The sequence below is a fragment of the Rissa tridactyla genome, chromosome 7, assembly GCF_028500815.1.
Source record: "Rissa tridactyla isolate bRisTri1 chromosome 7, bRisTri1.patW.cur.20221130, whole genome shotgun sequence".
NCBI classification, from domain to species: Eukaryota; Metazoa; Chordata; class Aves; order Charadriiformes; family Laridae; genus Rissa; species Rissa tridactyla.
In genome coordinates, this window is record NC_071472.1 from 48,384,500 (window position 1) to 48,404,510 (window position 20,011).

The window sequence follows — 20,011 nt, forward strand, 5'->3', positions numbered from 1 at the left end:
TTTTTATTAGAAAAACAGATGCTCAGTGGAAAAAAGATCCTGTGTGTGACTGTGTGGATGCAGAAGGAATTTTCTGTGTGTCGCAAGACCAGGAACACCCACGCGTCTCTAATTAGAACTGCATCAAAGTATCTGATGTTCTGCTACCTACACCTAGCTGGGAAAAGATGGCATGATTCACCAACACCCTCTTCTTTCTCACTCCATCGTAGCTTTCTTCAAAAGACCACTAGATTTTAAATGCGAAACCCCCGTTCCAGGGCGAAATTAATTGAGCAATTATAAGATGATACTTTTATGCCTTTTACAGACCCAAAAGTACTGAAATGCAATGCAGAAGAGAATCGGCTGAAGCAGTCCTTTACCTAAAATATTCATTTAAGTAGCAGCCAACAAAAACTGTTAAAACAAAAAAGTATTAGAAATAATTTAAAATCACACTTACTGGATCAAAGACCAACATTCTGCAAAGGAGATGAACTGCTTCATGCGTAGCTTGACTGGAGAGCGTGTACAGGACAGGGAGGGATGGCTGCAGGGAAACAGGAGAGAGAAGAGTGCGGAGAGGTCTCCTGTCAGATCCGTCAGCGAGAAAAGGCCGTTACAACACGCGGCATTTGATAGTTACCAAGGACAAACCTCTTGTTGAAAAGGACAAGCACGACCTAACGCTTTCCAACGAGACTGTAATCACTATTACAAAACTCGGCAATTGTAACTGAGATCTAAATGGTTATTTTCTTCCTTAGTTCAGACGTAACCCCTGGACAAACCTATATTTTATTTATTTATTTTTCTATATAGAAGCCACTTTAAGCTGTCGCTGCTCAGGGGGCTGATTAACCACATCATTTCCAGTATTTCATTTTTCTGATCTCAATCACTGCCAAATTATGGATTATTTTGCTTTTCCTTACCCAGGCGATCCATATCTAACCGACAGTGACATCTAGTACAATTAAAATGACCTTCAGGCGTACAGTGTTTTACAGGGGATAAAGAGGCGGGGGAGCAGGGCCGGGACGCGGCGGGTGCTGTCGGACAGGAGCCGCGTGGGCATCAGGAGCTGGAAGCACCCGCAGCTGGCGGTGGCGCGGTTCCCCTCTGCTCGGGCCCACAAACCGCTCTGCGCCTCCCTCCGTGTTAACACGAGGGCAGCAAAACGCGAAGACAACCCCTGCCCCCACATCCCCAACCCGTGGGAAGAAGCATTGCCTGAAGGGGCCCAAAATGAAAATAAAATAATCAACAATAATATCAATGTTAGATGCCATTCATTTTAAAGCATTAGCTATATCCTAGGCTCTCTGGAATGAATTTCAAAGATTTTTTTTTTTTTCAAAGCCACAACAATGCCAGTTTCCAAAATCAAGTAAAATATTTTCCTGCTTAATTGACGTGATTCCTGTTCTTATTTAGCTTCGAGAATGGCAGTAGAATGCACTACAGTCAAAGTCAATGAAGTGTTGCGAAACAAGTGGAGAGTTACTCCTCTAAAGCAAAGGGGGAAAAAATACACCAAAAAGGAGTAAGACGGGGGGAAAGGAAGTCTCAATTTTCACACTTGGAAGAAAGCAAAACCACAAACCTATTGAAAAAAGAAACCAAAACCCCCAAGCAAAGAACAACCGGGCCCCGCAGATAATAGGCCAGGCACTGCTGCAAAGGGGATTCCTGCTATGGAGTGCGTTACTTCCAAGGCCAACACTCTTAAAATTTTTATTTTTATTTTTTAAGGAAATAAACCATTCACATACACGTGCAGCCACACACACCCCCCTTTGTATTGTTCCCGTGAAAATTCAAACCACATTCATATTAGCCAGTGAAGGCAGGCGCTGGGGAGAGCCGGGAGGGCAGGAGGAACGCTACAGAGTGCTTCACCAGCGCGGGGATTAATTACTGCTGAGAGGGGGGAAGAACATACTAGCCGGCTGACAGAAATGACTACAACGTTCTGCCTACAATATCACAAATCAATTGGAAGCTAGCTAGCCTATTTATGGGACGATATTCACTAGCCAACTTAGACCTTGTATCTCATTCGTACGGATCCACAGCATTTCCAGTAGCGCATTAACTCTACACAGACTTTAACTGGGATGCAATGTTAGTATTTGACAGGCATCTGTTGCTTCTACCCATTTAGAAGTAATATAAGTTATTTAGTTGCTGTAAATTTGCCAGCATATAAAAAAATTACACCTCCACAGTGACATCCTTGTAAGTTAACCCTGAACTACCAAATACAGCACTAAGCACTACTCAGGCTTAGTTTCTAAGTGCAGTCTATAGAATATAAAACTATAATATTTGGTAACTTCATATGATTTTTCTAACGAATAGGTACCATCTACACAAAAAGCACTGTCATCCAAACACTGTGATTAAGTAGGTTTCATCCAGATACTGGGGCAGAAAAATATGATTATATTCATTACTTACAGAAGCTCTTGCATCCAGTACAAATGAAGGATGCACTTTTTTTGCTACGCTTACGCCCCTTGTCTGCACCATTCTCTGAGCATCTGGTTATACACAGTTTTTGGAGACAGCATTTTCTCAGCAAACTGCAATCAAGCGCACAGCTAGAGATCAGGAACAGTCCTGAAGAGTACTCGCAAGGGCAGAAGAAATTGGTGAAAGCTGAATTTCTGTAAGATGTGATTATCATGGAATGGTGAGGTCCTCTAGCAAGTAAGGTGCATCATGCCGGATCTCTCTCTGCCGCAGCTGAGGGTGCGAGGACCACGGCGGGGAGGGGATGATCTCCAGCACATTTGCCTTGTGGCAGCGGGACAGCATGGGACTGCGGCGGAGCCCGAACCACGGCGTCCGTGGGAGGAGACGCTCCTCCGAGGGCTGCCAGTTAAGCAACTTCATCAATTCACTCAACTTTAGTTTGAAGTAAAATCTTTAAATGCAAAACTGACAAAGAAGTCTACATAGTATGTAAATTTTCATTATGCCAACACACGGTGGGATGGGTTTTCTTAAATCAGAAACTTCATGCATTACTCTATTTTTACATAAAGCAGCAAAACGCTTTACCCCTTAACTCCTACTATGCTCACCTACATGGATTAAAAATAGTTTGTGCGACAAAGTAATCATCAGTTTCTAACTTGGTTTTCTCTCCCTATTAATCTAATTAAGAAACTGGTAACAGTCAGCTATTTATAACCAGCAAACCCTCCATTTTAAAAGATGAAAAGCCAGGAATTTGCATTTGAACATGAAGTGTGCTTGAAATTGAAAACAGAGAAATATCATTAAAGAAGTCAACTCGATGCACCATAACCCCCTATTTCCAGGTTGCAGCCGAGCCCACAACTCCAGAGACTGTTCCACTTCTGGGGCACTCCATGAAAAACCAATGGTGTTTTCCTCAACAGACACAGGACTAACTGCCTATAGCGTATTTCCTATGACCGAGTGGCTCTAGGACATTAAATCTGTATGGAAACCTTTTATACCATTTCACCCCACTTGCTTGTTAGTATTCCCGTCATTCCGCGGTCAAGAGACACGGCGTTTCAGTGGCTTGGCACTGTGACTGGAGAATCAGGAGACACCCTTGGGCCCATTTCAATTCTTGATTCAACATCCTCCTTTAACAAACTGAACGAGGCTAATAAATACATTCCAGAGTTCTTGCTTACTACTACCAAGAGCACAACTACTGCACTTTGGAAATGTCAAGCGATTATCAAATTATCAGAATTTAAAATGAATGTATTCTATAAAGTATCTGGATATATTTGTATACTGTTATATTTTTATATATAGAAAGTACCATGGATTTGTTTCTCCCAGCTTCAATCACTACAAACTTTTTTTTTTTTAAACACCTCAAACCTTGAAAGCGCAGGACTATGTGCTTAAGAGTTACAACTCTTCTAGCACGCAATAGTAAAAAAACAGACTTGATTTCTTTTAAAACTGGTAGAGAAAGTCTTAAGGAAATCCTCCTATTATTAACGTTGAAAGAAAAAAAAAAAAAAGGCTGTCATAAAATGGAATAGAGACAAGTTGATGTAGTGAATCAAAAGCGCCAAGGAGGCAGAACTCCCCCATGATAATAATATAGCTGAATATACATCCAGTGCTCATTTCTATGGTAACTAGTATTGTGGTGAGTAGACATTTGAGAAATTACTTCAACATGCAGAAAATAAAGATGCAAGCTTAACTACTGGAAAGATCTGACGTATTAACATGTATAGGTTATTAATTTTGTTAATTTTTACTATCTAACAATCATAAAAATGACGATATTGGATGGACAAACTGCTTTATTACTGCACAGTGGATTCCCGCATAAGCATTTCTTTGTATCTATTAACACTACATTTCATTTGCCCTTTTTCTTGTCCAGTCAGCATAATGACATCATCCTGCCTTTTTTCTCTGGTTCTTTTTTTTTTTTTTTAATTAACTTTACTTCATTTGTGTTGAATGCTGTATCAGTTTTTCTCAGCCTTTTCGAGACAGCTCAGGTCACAGCAGGGATGGGTGAGGGACTCTTTGGTGATGGGCTGCTGGACTGTTCTGCTGACGGACCTGGGTAACGGGCGATTTCTACTTTGAACGCTCTCGATGCTGTCAGTACTGGAGTCCCTCCGGGGCTTTCAGAACTATCCTGTCGATTTTAATTTACGTCTCTCGCCAATATTATCACTTAAATTTAACATCTTCATTCAAAATAGCTATCAAGACGCTGTCACTTCAAAAAAAGGAGACTTTCACCTGTATCGTCAAGTCAAACAATACATATAAGACAGAAGCCAGAAATGCACTTTACTAGTGAAAAACCACCTTGTCTCAATAGTAGTTGGAATAACTACTCCGTTAACACTGCAACACCACAACCACCTTTGGTAAACCTAACCCCGCTCTGAGATTAAATATCCAAAGTATTTCAGAACAAACGTGCCAGGAGAATTTAATCAAGATGTGAAACACTGCGACGATGCTACGGTAGTATCCCGCACAGCGGAAATCCTCACTTACGGGGGCTGAGGGAAGGATTGGATTGACCATATATAAAAAAAGGCCAGTAATCTCCAGCTCTACCTGTTTATGAGGACCCCTGAGTATATGTGCCTTGGCGCCTTCACATGCCGTCCTCATTGCTTCCAGCGACGGGGTTCCCAGCAGGTCTGTGATCAAATCCAGCTGGAGGGACAGAACACACACATTTGAGATCCTAGACATATATTTATATATTTCACTATGACAGCAGATTCTTAAGCTAACGCAAATCACATTTAAGGTACGAATCAGTTCAAAACCACTATTTTACAGATAGTAAATTACAAATATTAACGTATACATATAGTAGATAGCAAACACAAACATTTGTAATTTCACTGAAATAGCCCTAACAGAAGCTGATTTTCAAGTCTGGGAGGTTTTTTTGTTTACAGGTTTAGTAAAATATTTTATTGCAATTTAAAAGTCAATTTTACCTCATTAAGAAAATTGTTAAGTACTGTTAATGGTGTGTTATTCATTCTAAACCCCAAATATTCTCAACTGAACGTCAGCATTACATACCAATATACCACACAAAATTACACCAAAAAAACCAGGTCAACTACTACTTTACACAAAATATTTTGCTATCAACAGGAATAACTACAGAAAGTGGGGAAAAAACCCTCAGAACTTTAGTACAAACATACTATATAAAGAGTTCCTATATATGAGAAGAAAAGTTTAAAAAATATTCTGTGCAGCACCAGAGGAAGAGAAAGGAGTGGTGCTGGTTATAAGGAAAAGAAAAGGTACCTAAAAAAGAGCAACAATGATGCTGTGTTTAAAAAACTGGACTCAAATGAAATGACATTTCATTCACCTTTGTCATTTTGGAAAGCAACAGGCAAGCTTTCACCTGATTTCTACAAAAGTGTGTGTGTATATTCCTTTAGTGAATAAAAACAAACAAAAAACTGCATATAAGTCAAGCAAAAAACCCAAAAATCCCCCCCAAAACAGGTCTGCCAGCGGTAAGATCAGTTCCCGGGTTCCAAGGTGAGATCAGTTCCAAGGTTCCCTCGTGACCAGCATCTGCCCGTGCTAACCAGCGGCCGCAGAGCTCTCCTCTGAGAATAAGCCCGTTCTCATCATTCACAGGCCTCGTACGCATGAAAGTCGCCCTCGGACCGGTGGCACAACCCTGCAAGCTGGGGCTGCTGGTGGCACCCCACGCTGTGCCGCTCTTCAGCCGGGGCTGAGAGCCCCCCTCTCCCGCAGCACCCCCGCTCTGGCTATGCCCGGTGTCACTCGCGCTGGACGCGTGGGCTCCCGTTTGCCTCGGCACCGCACCGCCAGGGTGGCACAACTCCATAGAGCAGCGGCAGCAAACGACCTCCCTTCCTAAGGAAGTGTGAAACTAGAGAGGGAAAAAAAAAAATCCTAAACCTTGGGGTTTTCAGATGTGGAAAATATGTAATTGAGAAATAGACACATGGAGCTTATATAATAAAAGGTCAATGTATTTACAAAATAGAAAAAGTAACGTAATAAATTACACCAGCGTATCAGGGAATGCAGACTGCATCAACACCTGTATTTTTCAGCCAACTACCCCTGAAGCACACAGCAATGATATGTTAATATATGTTTATACCTATATATATATATAGACACGGATATAAATACACACACTTTATTCTAATGGTTACAAGAAAAAACACTGAAAACAATTTCCATAGCGATCTCCTGAAAGTTCACGTTTAACACCTCTCAAGATATAAATTCTCTTGTCTTAGCCCATACATTTCCAATCCACTCACGGAAGAGTTTTGGTAAGAGGTCTGATTTCATTTAGCTAAATGCATGTTATCAGTCTTTAAATATATTTTTCTAAAATATTACAAAATATATTTTGAAATTTTAGTGTAAAAATAGAAAAAAATGTTACAAAACATTAATTTTTAATTCAGCTGACCTCAGTTGCGTGAATTTCAAGTCCTTTGGGTATATACAGTGCCTCTCCATTCTTGTGTTAGTATTTTGGGGTCAGAAGTGCCCTTTCCAAGCCAGCCCCCCAGCTGCTGCCGCTGTCTGGGCCCTGCTTTGCACGGAGGGGAGCGCGGCACTGGGCTCCTTTTAGCTAAAACCAACTAGGTATGCATCTCATGAGAAGATCTCAAGGTTGCCAGTGGGCAACCAGCACCGGCCCCCTCTGAGTCATGGGAAAGGGGGGTGTCAGCCCTCAGCACCGACCGCCTTGCTCTGCGTATCCCCTCCCGCTGCCGTGCACGGCCCCGGTGAGCTCTGCCGAGGTCGGAAATATAAAGCGGTGCCCAGGGTTACGTGTGACAGAGCGAACGTCCACGCGTGCCGGCGTCTGAGGTCTCTCCCGGGACGCAGCCCGTACGTGACATGGCCACAGCGGCCGCCCAGGCTGTCTGTGTCTGCCCGCATCCCTGTCCTCCTCACACTCACCCTCCCAAAGGGATTCCGCTCACCGCCTCAGGCATGTGACCAGTTATCTTCAAGGAGGATTAAATAATAATCAGCAAAATCAGACTAGAGGAACTGGCTAACCTCGGAAGGTGGTTAAAACTTAGCACACCGTAACCCGTCTTTTACAAACCAGTGTGCAGACTCGGCTTTAAAGCAGGCACAGAGAGGCATCTGCTCCCACGGACGGGTAGAAAGTCAGAGATCACCCTTCCTGCACTACAGATGCACTAAGAGATAAAATTAGATGTATTAAATGTTTCAGGACATATAGCTAAAAATAACTTGTATTTGCACCTTTAAAAATGCATTTTTAAACAGAAATAGAAAGATTGTATTAGACAAAAATGCTGACTATTCTAAATAGTATCAGTAAAAAGCAAAAATACGAGGTGTTATGAAATACTGTATTTGAAAGTGTTTCTAAGCATCAGTCTAGATTATCTCATTTCTTACACTTGTAAGAAATTCCACAAAACCCTTATCAAAAGTTAGCTATTGTAACTTGAGCAAGCAAATTAGGTATGCTCATCACTTTCAGCATGATACTATCCGAAGTTTAAAATAACAAAATCACCAGTTTCAATCTGGTTTATAATGTAAAGCTTTGTTCACTTTCTTGATCAGAGATTTGAGTTAAAAATCCCAGTACAGTCAGTTTTAAAATGATCTCCTCCCTGTTTTTTCCCAGGAGAACTTCAGCCCGATGATGGCTACCTGCCTTCAGAGTTGCTCTGGCCTGGCCAACCCCACAGTGGACGGGACAGCCAGCCTCGGGCACGGGCTGCACCGAGCGGCACGGCGCGGGCGTAAGGACAGACCTAACACTGACTACCCCCAGGCACTTCCACATGCTGCCCACCTTCGCAGAGCACTGAATGTCTCAGAACATAATTGAAATATATATATATATATGGTGGTAACTTCTTAACCCGTTCCACTGCACAGGGATTATAAAAGATCTAGGAACTCTTACACAACTTTATACAACTTTTCAAACAAATAAAATGAACACACCCAGAAAACCCAACCCCATAATGCTAGTCTAGATTCATCTGATGGATGTCTTTGCACTTTAAATTTCAAGAAGGATAGCCAAGGCTATTAAAATCCCACATATGTTTAGCTTCAGTGTAGCAAAAGACCAAAGATTAGAAAATCAGGAGATTTTAAATATTTTTGAGGCTTCAACAGAACAGCTGTCAGTGTAACTAGCAGTTCTGATTACATTACTGCTTTTCCCCGAGCAGTCTCTGCACAAGGGCAGGAGGGGTGTATTTTGGGAAGAGGACGCGTTTTTGTGCTCAGACAAGGTATCAGTGCTGCCTAGAGTGACCAGCAAGTCCCTCCTTGGGAATGCTACTGCAGTGACATGAGAGGAACCACTAGACAGGACACAGCATTGAAAAAAATATATACAGAACACAACAACATTTTAAACATATGAATGTTGAAAACAGCATGCTAATGTACATGTCTCTCAAACCCGTGAAAAAGCTACGTCTATAAACAAACAAGAGAAGTACAGAGTTTGGAATGCCACCTTTAACAAAAGTTTGGAATGTGTTTTTACTTCTTGTCAATCAATACACATGATCTCACAATTTTAACGTACGTAGTTTCTAATCTACAGCTGAATAGTAACAACACTGAAGATAAACATTTTTATGCCAGCACATCTTGTTCCTTCTCTTAGATAGAAGTATAAATGCATCCATCTCTAATATCTTGCTGCAGACATTATTTTCTATATACTGTAAAAATAGCACTTCAAAATTATTAGAGATATATTTATACTATATTAGTTTGCTTGCAGTCGGAATGGTGATGAAGGATTCTGGTGCATCTCGTGTTTTTATACCTAGCCACAGCTGTATGACATAGAAAAGCATTCAATACCTTCTTACCCACTTGACCATTACTGAATTGAAGCAGTCTGAGCAATACTGCTAATTGGCAGTTTAAATAGTTCAAGTGCCAATACAGTTCCATATAGACAGAAAACTTTCTCGTATTAGTTGTTACAAAAAGCTTGATCCCAGTTATATCACCTTTACCTTATATCTCAATAAAATGCTACAGCAAGCTTTGGTACCGCAGCAGATTACAGGGGATTACAAAAAAATTACACATTTCAAAGGCTAACGTTAATAACCACTACTTTTAATACTGTCTGGAAGTTATCGTTTCAGTGTTTCAAAGCACCTTGGTTTTTTGCCTGTGTGTAAACCAAGCGAAACAAAAGCAAGTTTGAGGTTCAAAACGCATCCGTGTAACTGATTCCATGAAATTACGCAGTAGAAAAAATTTTAAAGGGAAATTTAATTATACCTGCTGTATGGGACTCTGTGCCTGAAACAATATTCTTCGCCCAAGTAATTCTGCAAAGATACAGCCTACAGACCAGATGTCAATAGCATTGCTGTAGTGACGGCTGCCCATCAGGATTTCTGGAGCTCGGTAATACTGAGTGACAACTTCCTGAGTCATGTGACGAGATTCATCTAATTCTTCCACCCTGGCCAATCCAAAATCACAAATCTAAATTGAGAAGGTAAATAAAAAAATTAAAATAACCAAAACACTTAATGCATTTCAAATAGGTAACCTTCTGGTAATGAAGCAGGAAATTCCAAACCAGCATTTAAATAATTCAGATAATCTGCTGTAACTGCATAAGCAAAGGGAGAGGGAAATAGGAAGAAATTATGCTACTTCATTCCACATCCATTTAAATTTCCTATAATTTTATTTGAAATCACAGTTCATTTTTAGTTGGCATTACAATATTTATAATCTAAGAGAGTAAACAACTTTACACTAAAAAAAAATAATACGTATTGCCAACCTCTGAGTACAGAATATTTCACCCCAAAGCAGATTTCACCCCAAAACAGATAAGTTCATGCCATGCCTGGAAACGCTACAGAAAGATTCAGCTTCTACTCACTTCGGCTTTGAGAATTTTTTTAAAATGTCTTGAACCAGAAGGGTTAAGAAAACAGACAGAAATTTTCACATTTAGAATGCTTAGCAAATCAGTGTAAACAAAACTCATTTTTGTGACATTTGGCACAGCTGTACAACATGCCCAAGCCTTCCAAAATTTCCTACGCCTAAGGAGTTAATGGCAGACTTCGGGGCCAGGGAGCTGTCTCCCTTCCCAGCGGTGGGGGCATGGGACACCCCCTGGTCAAACCAAAGAGCCAGCTCCATCCGCGTCCAGATTTGGGGAGAGGGAAGGAGGAAAGGGGAAAGGAAGACATCGGTTTCATTTATAATTTTTAAAGAACCTGTGGGATTTTTGTCTTTTAAAATGACTTTCAGGAAAAGTGTTAATATTAAATGCTTTGTTTAAAAAAATAACAACTGATTTATAATGAACAGCATATACATATGTACATTTTCAATAAATTTAAGTAGCACCTTAAGAACACAGTTGCTGTTCACAAGTAGGTTCCCTGGTTTAATGTCTCGATGTAAAATGCCAGCAGAATGTAGATATTTCAGACCTGAAATATTAAATGAAATTAAAATAAATACCTTTTTTCCTTTTAAAAGAATTTTAAGGTGACAACATTTTCCTGGAAGGTCTCACAACTCCAGATCAGCAAAGACTTTGCCATTGGCTCATTTTTTCTACGACTAACTCCCCGTCTCTAGTATACACTCAGTCACTCAATGAAAGGATAAAACTTTTGGAGTATACAAACTAGACAGAGCAAGTAACTTAAGCATTTTTTTTAAAAAACAAACAAACCCAAACCAAAACAGCATCTCACTGGTTATGACATGGATACTCTGCTAATCACAACACTGGAATATTGACATGTAGCTCTTACTGCTCTGTTTCCCACTAACAATTTTAACTTCCACAGCACTAAAATTTGACTTAACTATTTCCTAGGTCACAGCTGCACTTTAGAAATAAACTCAGATTAAACCCAAGCCAATCTGCATATATATATTTTTAAATAACTTTTTTCAAAGCAAAACCTCCTAAGCCAGCAGCAGATAATGTAAAGCAAGGCTAAGAGAATACAGGCCCAAATGACAGTAAAGCCCCGCACTAACTTTATTAGTGCAAAAATTCAAAGCTAGAGAAGGAATGAACTGAGGACATCTGACACAGCCGTTGGGGATGTTTCTATCATTTAGGTGGTTAGGAAAGAAAGATAACCTATGCTTCCTGCGTGCTTTCACAGCCCCTGAAGCTGTAATTCTGATCTTTTTAAGAAAAGGAAAGCAATGCAGAAAGCACCCCATTAGAAAGCAGAGTGGCAGAAAGGATACCAAGGTGACGCTGTTTATGCACGTGAACTACAGGAGTAGCCACAGCATGGAAAACGGAAAAATGCCTATAATTCAAGGAGGGTCAGCTAGAGGTCTGCTAGAGCAAAAATAAATAATAGCATTAAACTGGGGAACACTAAGCTCTCAGCTCAAATGCCTGGGCAAATGGGACGAGAATTCAAGTCACTCCCAGACAAACCTTAACTGGCAGTTGCGCATTGCCGCTTGGACAGTGCTCCCCCAGACACCAAACCAGCGATCACAGAGGCACAAACGCCTTCTGTCCTTGGGGACGTCACAAAGGAAATGCCTCTTCTCTAGCGCAACAGGTACCTGGGACTAATTCTCAACATAGTTTACATTTCTTTGCTCTGCTTTTTATGAATACAATCTACTATTCATTTACCACCAGATAAAACTGACTGTTTGCTTTCAGCTTATTCCCGTGAAAACACTCAAATAAAGCCAATGTAAAAGCAATTGATCAGATGTTGGACTAACACTGATCAGATGTTCAAAAGATAAGCACAATAATCTCATTTCTTGGATAAAAGTTTCTAAATGGACTAAAAAAAATAAATCAAGTTTAAAATTAGTATTATGGTAAATTGTTTTAGGTAAAAATCAAACCTTAGTGGACTGTTCCATAACAATTTAAACGAGACTGTTCTCCAGAATACCTGAAGCAGATCTAGTTACATATATTTACAGTTTGGCTCAGTCTAGGTGTGACTTCTGTACTCTGAGTCAAAAAGCATCAGAGAACTGTTCAGACACACACCCCCACCTTAAAACTCTCACGGGCCATTAAAAAAGCCTTTGCAGCTGAAGTGTAAGTCTTGCCATCTTTACCCATGACTACGATGGAAGGTAGCAGGGCTGCCATATTCTTAGAATTAATGTTTGCTGTTTATTCATAATATGAAATAAAAAGAACAAGTTTCCACAGGAAACTTATTCCAGATGAGGATGCATTGAGAATATACATTAAGAAACACAGGGAAAAAAATTAAACTACTACATAATTTTCATTAATTTTAAAAGAAGAAAAATTACCTCTTAAAATCTGGTAAAGAAAAACTTTGACATGATCCGAGCTGAGTGGCTGAGGAGAGACGATAATCTTATGGAGGTCACTCTGCATCAATTCAGTGACAACATATCTTCAATTTATTAGTTAAGGCAAAAGCAGAAAGTCCAGCACATCTCTTGAAACATTTACTCTAACTCCTGTGAATCTGAGCTCTTAGAGGTCAGAGCTACTGAGTGAAAAAAGAATAAAGCTTCTTCACAGACGTCAAGTCTCCAGACTCTTACAAGAATGAAAATTAAAAAAGGGTTGTGAAAGAAAACAGATTACTCAATAAAGTAGCATTTGCATTAAGATAGTTATTACAAAATTATTCCAAAGTCAAATTACGACTCAGAAAACAAAATAAAATTTTAATATAATTAATGACATCTTGAAACCTTTAAATTTTTCCCGAAGATCGGTAAATCACAGATTACAAGCAACTAAAGTAGCATCTTCACAGTGGACATACGTCAACATGGTTTAACCAGATAAACTGGCAAGTGCAAGCCCCTGACAGTGGGTGCCCAAGTACCCGCAGGCTGCTACGCCAGCAGTAATGCAGACCTTCAGAAATACATGGGCTTCCCTAAACCTACCCAGTACCCTCTGTTTTACCTTCTCAAGCATCGTATACACAGCCATACAAATCCCAGTCACCAAACCTCTTCAAGTTGTAACAGCAGAAGAAAAAGAAAAAAAAACCCAAACTTCTATCTGGAGGAAAAACTAAAAAAAAAAAAAAAAAAACAAAACAAAACCCAAATAGAAACCACTATTTCACACACTCTCACACACACACAACACAGCAACAGTCACGCTCACTGAGAATTTACACAAACACCTGAAGATACAGAGACCTGTATGTGCTCTGGCTTACACTAAAATGCAGATTAAGAAGGGTGTTGTGTTTACTCAGGAAGCACTAAAAATCCTAAAACTCTAATGTTTCAAAAATGGAGAAACATAGAAGAGAGAAGCAGCACACCTCAGCCCACAAACTCAGTATCATAGCGTCAGCTTCCTGAGTATGTTACAGTAATAAAACACATGCAAAAGTCATTAGGATAAATTCTGAGGTAGGACAGACGGATGCGCCCGTGGGCTGCTGAGGGCAGGTGGTGGCAGACGCTTGTGCTGCGGCCAGCGCTGAAGAGCCGTCGGGCGGCAGAGACGCTGCCTCTGCTCTGCCTCATTCACGAGCACCACCAGTAACTTCTGATTTTGGAGCTGCGGTTCAGAACAAGACTTTAAACCAAAACTGCAGCACCTCAACTTTCAAGGACTGAACTTGCAATACTGAGAATTTTCAACTTTCACATCAAATAAGCTTCATAAGATAATTAAGAAACATTACTGCTTTCAAAGTTACCTTTACCAGTCATATTTGAAACAAAAAAGAAAATCCCTGCTATAACTACATTTGTGGCTGAAGAGCGTAGAACACGGTAGCCCTATGTTAACTGAACTTCCACTTCCCAGCATGGTGTGGGCTGTTACCACCCAGCACGGCCAGCCCCACCAAGCCCTGCACCTCCCGAGCAGACAGAACCGCGGCAGGGAGGTTTTACCCGCTGCCAAGGTCACACAAAAGATCAAGGAGAGGGTTCGAAATAAAACCGCATCTCCTGGGCCCCCATCTTGCGCCTCGCTTGGTGCAGCAGGTCCATTCAGTCCAGGGCAGAGCAGGCACCAGCTCTCAGCTCCCCAGCCCACCAACCACCATCTGCTGGGACCTGCAGGAGCTGAGCTGCCCGTGAAACCTCACCGCGATGCTGCAGGAGCCCAGCAGTTGGGTCCATGCTCCTTAGAACCAGCTCTGCAACCCATCAAGTCCAAAATATAACACGCAAACCCTGACTTCAGTTAAGAAAATTCTCTCTCTGTAACACAGTAAGCAAGTCAGCTTCAGCAGAAACTTTTACTCATTCTTACCGTTACCACCAACTAATCAGCACAGGTCAAGTTGCACTTAGAACGATCTAGAGAAAACTTATGTTTTCTTTCTTCTTTACCTAATCAATGTTCTCCTTCCATCTGTTGCTCTGCGAACCCTACCTGGCCAAATCCCTAGCAGCCAAACTCTTCATCTGCCATCAGCACGCCACACAGAAATTAATTTTATAAATTAAGTATTGCCAACTTTTTGACCAAAAAGACCTCAAATTAGAATTGTATTCATAAAGAATTCATAAAGAAAAAAACCAACCCCGCAGCACCGTAATTTCTAGTCCTCTAATTTTTCCGTGCCTTTTGCAAAGGCCCTCTTAAATATTTATACCAGCCTTTTAAAATTTGTTTTTTACCTTATGGCTGCAACAAATCTTTACATTTCATTTTTAATGTAAAATATTAAAAAAATCCAAAAGCATTACTCTGCACTTTATTATGATAAGATTCCTGTTTTGCTACGCCACAAATCCTCCTAAATCTCAATCCCGAGCATAATGTCTCCCAGATGTCTCAACTAGTTGCCATGCCAACTAAAGCAGCTTAAATTAAATGAGGGCCTGAAATGGCACCTGCACCACTCCAGGTCTGTTGCGCATTAAATAAAGCTCTCTTGACAGGGGCTCAGAGGTGCCATTAACTTGAACGGCAGCTATCTGATTATTGTCTCTAGATAATTTAATGAGGGTCTCTAAACACGAGCGAAAGCAGCACTTGCTTCATGTTCCTGCCTTTTACAAACGTGGCAGCGTCTTAAACAGCTGGTACCGAAGTGGGTCAATGACTTCACTCCGGCCAGAACTACAAGTGTTCAGCCAAAACAAACCACAAAACCCCCGTGGGATTTCAATCAACTATTCAAACAGGTACCTGCAGTTCTCTGTTTTAAGTCGAACCATAAAATACGCTGGCTATGAGGTGGTCACTGGAGCTGTAACACGCAGCTAAGCTGAACGTTACTACCGGATAAAAATTGCTCCTGACAGCAGTAATTAGTTAAGTAGCTGTATAAAATTAGAACTACAAATGTACCAATTTGCTTCAGAATAATTATCAAGGCAAATGCACGGCACAAAAGAACTTCACTTACTCTGTTGACTGGGAGACCCGCTGAGTTGGGAAATTTTACAAAGTGACAGGCAAATTTTAAAAAGGAATAAAGTGCACTCTGTGATGTGGTATTCTCATAACGACTTGGATCCGTCTTTATTAGGTCTCTGCATACCTCAAAACTCAATTCTATAAACTATTTTTCTAACAGTGGAGTGGAGGTGTTTATCTGCATGATACTGTAAGAAACATGCTTTTTTTAAAACAAAACAAAACAAAACAAAACTCTTCCTAGTATATTTCAGGATTTTCTATAAAAGATGGACAAGGGGTTCTCTCCTATTTTAGAATACTTTAGTTATACTTGTTTTTTCATTAGGATCATGCCAAGCTTAGCTTGTGATGCCACTTCTGTTCTCTTCTAACTCTTTGCAGACTTAATAACTTCCTAGTAGAAATATTTCTATAACATCCTCATTTCGCATCAATACCCAAAACATGAAAAAAAAGACCCGGTCTATGTAAAAAACAGCGCAACAATTATTAAAAAATATCTAATGCCTGTCTAAATATTTTTTTATGCTTAAAATTTGCTGACTTTTCTGTTATAGGTGAAATTACTGATATCTTTGCCATCAAGTCAGCTCTAATTATGCAATGTAGACATGGCAACCTATGGCACGTGTCGAAGAGCACAGAGGAGCGACAGCAGAAGCTCTTTGGAGGGAGGCGGGTTTGGAGTCAGGGGAAAAAAATAAAGACGACGGTTTTTCATACCAGGAAGAAAATACTGAAACTCCATCTGAATCTTACTTCTGTGTAAGGTAAGGGCATCAAAGCTCTTGATGAGTTCCTGATACAGAGAAAATTCAGCCTTTCAACCTAACTGAGCTGGGGTACGACGAGAGAAGCGCTTCGGTGAAGCAGCAGCTCCCACCTCCCCACTCCTGCCCAGCTTCAAAACTCATGAGGAGCCGGAGCCGGCAGCCTTCCATAGAAGCACCATCTCATCAGTCGCCTCGGAGTTAATGGCATTGGTATTAATCACCTGCAGTTTAGTAGCACCATATTTTGTACTAGGTACAATAAAATCACTAAATTCCTATCTAAATAACTGTATCTAGGTATTTGTAAAACAAAGCCTGAATGCTGCGGAAGCTCTGTTTGGGAGAGCCGAATACGTCTGGCGTATCGCACCTGCCAGACTGTGTCCAGGCTTGTGGTGACACGTTCTCCTGGCTGTGCGCTGTGGCTAGCAGCAGCAGGACGTACGGCTTCCCCGGTGCCAGGAAAACACGAGTCTGACGCGGGACGGTGAGCCATTCCCCGGAGGTACGCAGGGCACAGGCTGCACAGTACAAAAATAAACTCCACTACTTCAGCATTAGTTTCAAAATTTCATTTGGTTATTTAAGTATTTGGTCTTGAGGTTACCTGAACTTGGTGTTCAAACGGGAAATGCGTTTGTGCTACAAAGCACTTCTCGCAGATCACTGCTCTGATATTTCACAGTGCTTACAGACGGATGCAGTAAAATTATCAAATACTTCCATGAGTAGAAAAAAGCAAAACAGTGCAAGGGGGAACGTGGATTAATCAGCAGTAAGTCTGTGGACAAATTACTAACTACTAATGATAATTTATTCTACAAATAGCTTTTAAAACAGATTTTTTTAAAAATGCAACACCAAATGTCAAACACACTGTGAAGAGTACGTAGTCAAAGTTAACACTTTAAAACCTTCTCTCATCGTGTCATTTCAGGGTGTTCAAAAATGAAGCCTTAAATTAGGAATTAAGGTAATTTATTGAGTACCTATAAACGGTTTAAAATTAAAGAGACAAAGGAGAAAACTTCAGTCTATTTTTACCGAATTGTTGACAGCCAGGCACATACTGCCAGCAGATTCTACTTGAAAGATGACTGCTAACAATACATGATATTCAACTTTAAAACCTCCCTGGTATTTTCCCATGTGTACACCATCTTCTCGATAGAAATTATTTCCTATCAGTGCATACTAGGGAAAACATTTTCTGTTCCAGGCGATATTATCCAACTAGATTTTGCAAATACTAGAATAAAGGTACCAAAAAGTCACTGCTGAATAAATCAAAATTTTAACCCACGGCAAAAGAGCCTCGTGTTATAGGAGAACAGAGGCATTTTGGCAGACGCTCTATTCAAGCAGATGTCTAGGACTCTCTCTCCTGCAGTTTACTGCTTTGACAATAACACCACCGCGCTTTCACTACCTGCAAAAAGTACATCAAGCTATTCTGTGCTCGTTACTATCTAGTGAGAATCTACGTCACAATTCTGCCTGACCCAACAATAGAAACTGTTGTGTCACCAGCTGCAGAACAGCAGCCCGTAGCCTTTTAGGGACTATACTAATCCTTGAACTTCAGCTTAATGATGAACTTAATGACAAACACATAAAACCTAAAACTCACTAATCACCTCTTTTTCATTTATATTCTCAAGACAGACACCCAGAATAATATATGCGCCATTAGTGATTCATTTTTGCACTAGGTGATAGCGGCAAAAATATCAATACCTGTGTAAGATGTTAAATGCTCAGAAAGATTTTCAATCTAAAACCTCATTATACATTGAAATTATATCTCAATCTAAGAGTTTGCAAAGAATTTGCATTCTAAAACAAAAATCTCACTAGATTAAAATTCCTTTATTCATCACTAGTTTCCTAAGAAATCTTTTAGTTTATCATCAAAATTTTAAGTCAGTTTTATGATGAGTCCTCTTTACAAAAGACACTTTGCAATTCTTACTAGTACCTATGAGACACTGAATAACTGAAACTAACTCTACCAGTTCATTTGCAAGACATCATTCATATCATTTTAGTCATTCTTTTACTATTTTTTTTAATTTTCCCCCAAAGGACACTACAACTCCTTAGAAAGAATAAAGGAAACCAAGCAGTACCAACTCAATCTCGTTACACTTTTATCACTGATCAATACACCTCACTGTAAAAACAGAACGTCATTCTATCTTTAGGAACTACACCAGTGGATCAACAGAAGAAGTTTTTACACCTACGTCCCCCAAATATGGAATATAGTTACCTGATCTTCTTAAAATGAATCTGTTCTTCTTACACTACAGTAAGCAGAAGGACATGCAATTAAAAATGTGCATATAAATTGAAACACCTATTCATTCATTCTTCTAATGAATTTAAGGGTCATAAGTGCGCTTCCTGCAATAATTTCAACAGAAAGGAGAAAGAAGACTACAAAGCAAATAGTCTTCTATTACCAATATTAGAGTCAAGAAATTCAAACAAAATAAAATAATTTAAAAAGACAGCCCTATAAAATACTAGTCAGAATGACTTAAAATGAGTTAACCATGAAGGAAACTAACATTTCTGGTTTTATATACAAAACTCGGCAGTAGCTCAGCTCATAAAAGTAAACTTATCCCATTTAGATATTCTTGATTATACAATTACACGGAAGGAGTAATCCTTAACCTAGATCTGATTTATAGCTCATGTGACTCGTTATAGAACAAGGGCACTGAACTAGTGCAAATAACCAAACTCCAGGTCTTGAAGACTACTCATATGCTGTTCACATGAAAGAAATGGCAAAGCAAAATTTAAGAGCTTTATCTAACATTCATATGAAAAAATCCTAGTATAGTAGAGCAGTATTCTCAACCAATCTGTAAATCATGCTGTCCTTTGGTTAAAATCACAGAGTTTAAAATACACCTACTTTCTCCACCAGTCAATTCACGGTATTATAAATAGATCAAACCACATTTCACAAAGTTCAGTTTATCTAAAAATAAAGAAAAATAAAGAATAAAGAAAAATAAAGAATTTTCTGCCCATTAATTGTCTGGTAAAGTGGGTGATACTAAAGCAGCTAAAACCTATCAGTAATTTAAAAAACAACCTTCCAAAGGCTAACCAAAAGAGTAAGCTGGTGCACGCAAACCTCAAGCAGCTCCACTGAAGACTGACACCAAGATAATAAAGCTACTTGTAGGAGAAGCAGAACACACCATGTGGACAGATGTGGGACAAGGGTTTTTGATTTTTTTAAACCAAACTATTACTATGCACTCAGGTACACCAGGAAAAGCTCTCAGGTCCCAATTATGATTGTATGAAAACTATGTGATTTCAG

At 39.9% G+C, this 20,011-nt stretch overlaps 1 protein-coding gene across 6 annotated transcripts in view; it reads right to left on the minus strand.

The window, feature by feature from the left end:
- Positions 1-20,011, minus strand: part of NLK (nemo like kinase) — a 67,343-nt gene that overhangs the window by 10,964 nt on the left and 36,368 nt on the right. For 5 of the 6 annotated variants that reach the window (XR_008467681.1, XM_054208741.1, XM_054208737.1 and 2 more), the window contains 5 exons: positions 12,823-12,929; positions 10,900-10,985; positions 9,805-10,014; positions 5,077-5,178; positions 446-532 (listed from right to left, as the gene is read on the minus strand). Coding sequence is in view for 5 of the 6 variants with exons in the window: in XM_054208741.1 (XP_054064716.1) it covers positions 446-532; positions 5,077-5,178; positions 9,805-10,014; positions 10,900-10,985; positions 12,823-12,929 (592 nt within the window). In the remaining variant the exon portion in view is untranslated. The remainder of the gene's footprint in view (positions 1-445; positions 533-5,076; positions 5,179-9,804; positions 10,015-10,899; positions 10,986-12,822; positions 12,930-20,011) is intronic. The other variant, XM_054208738.1, reaches the window with a different exon arrangement.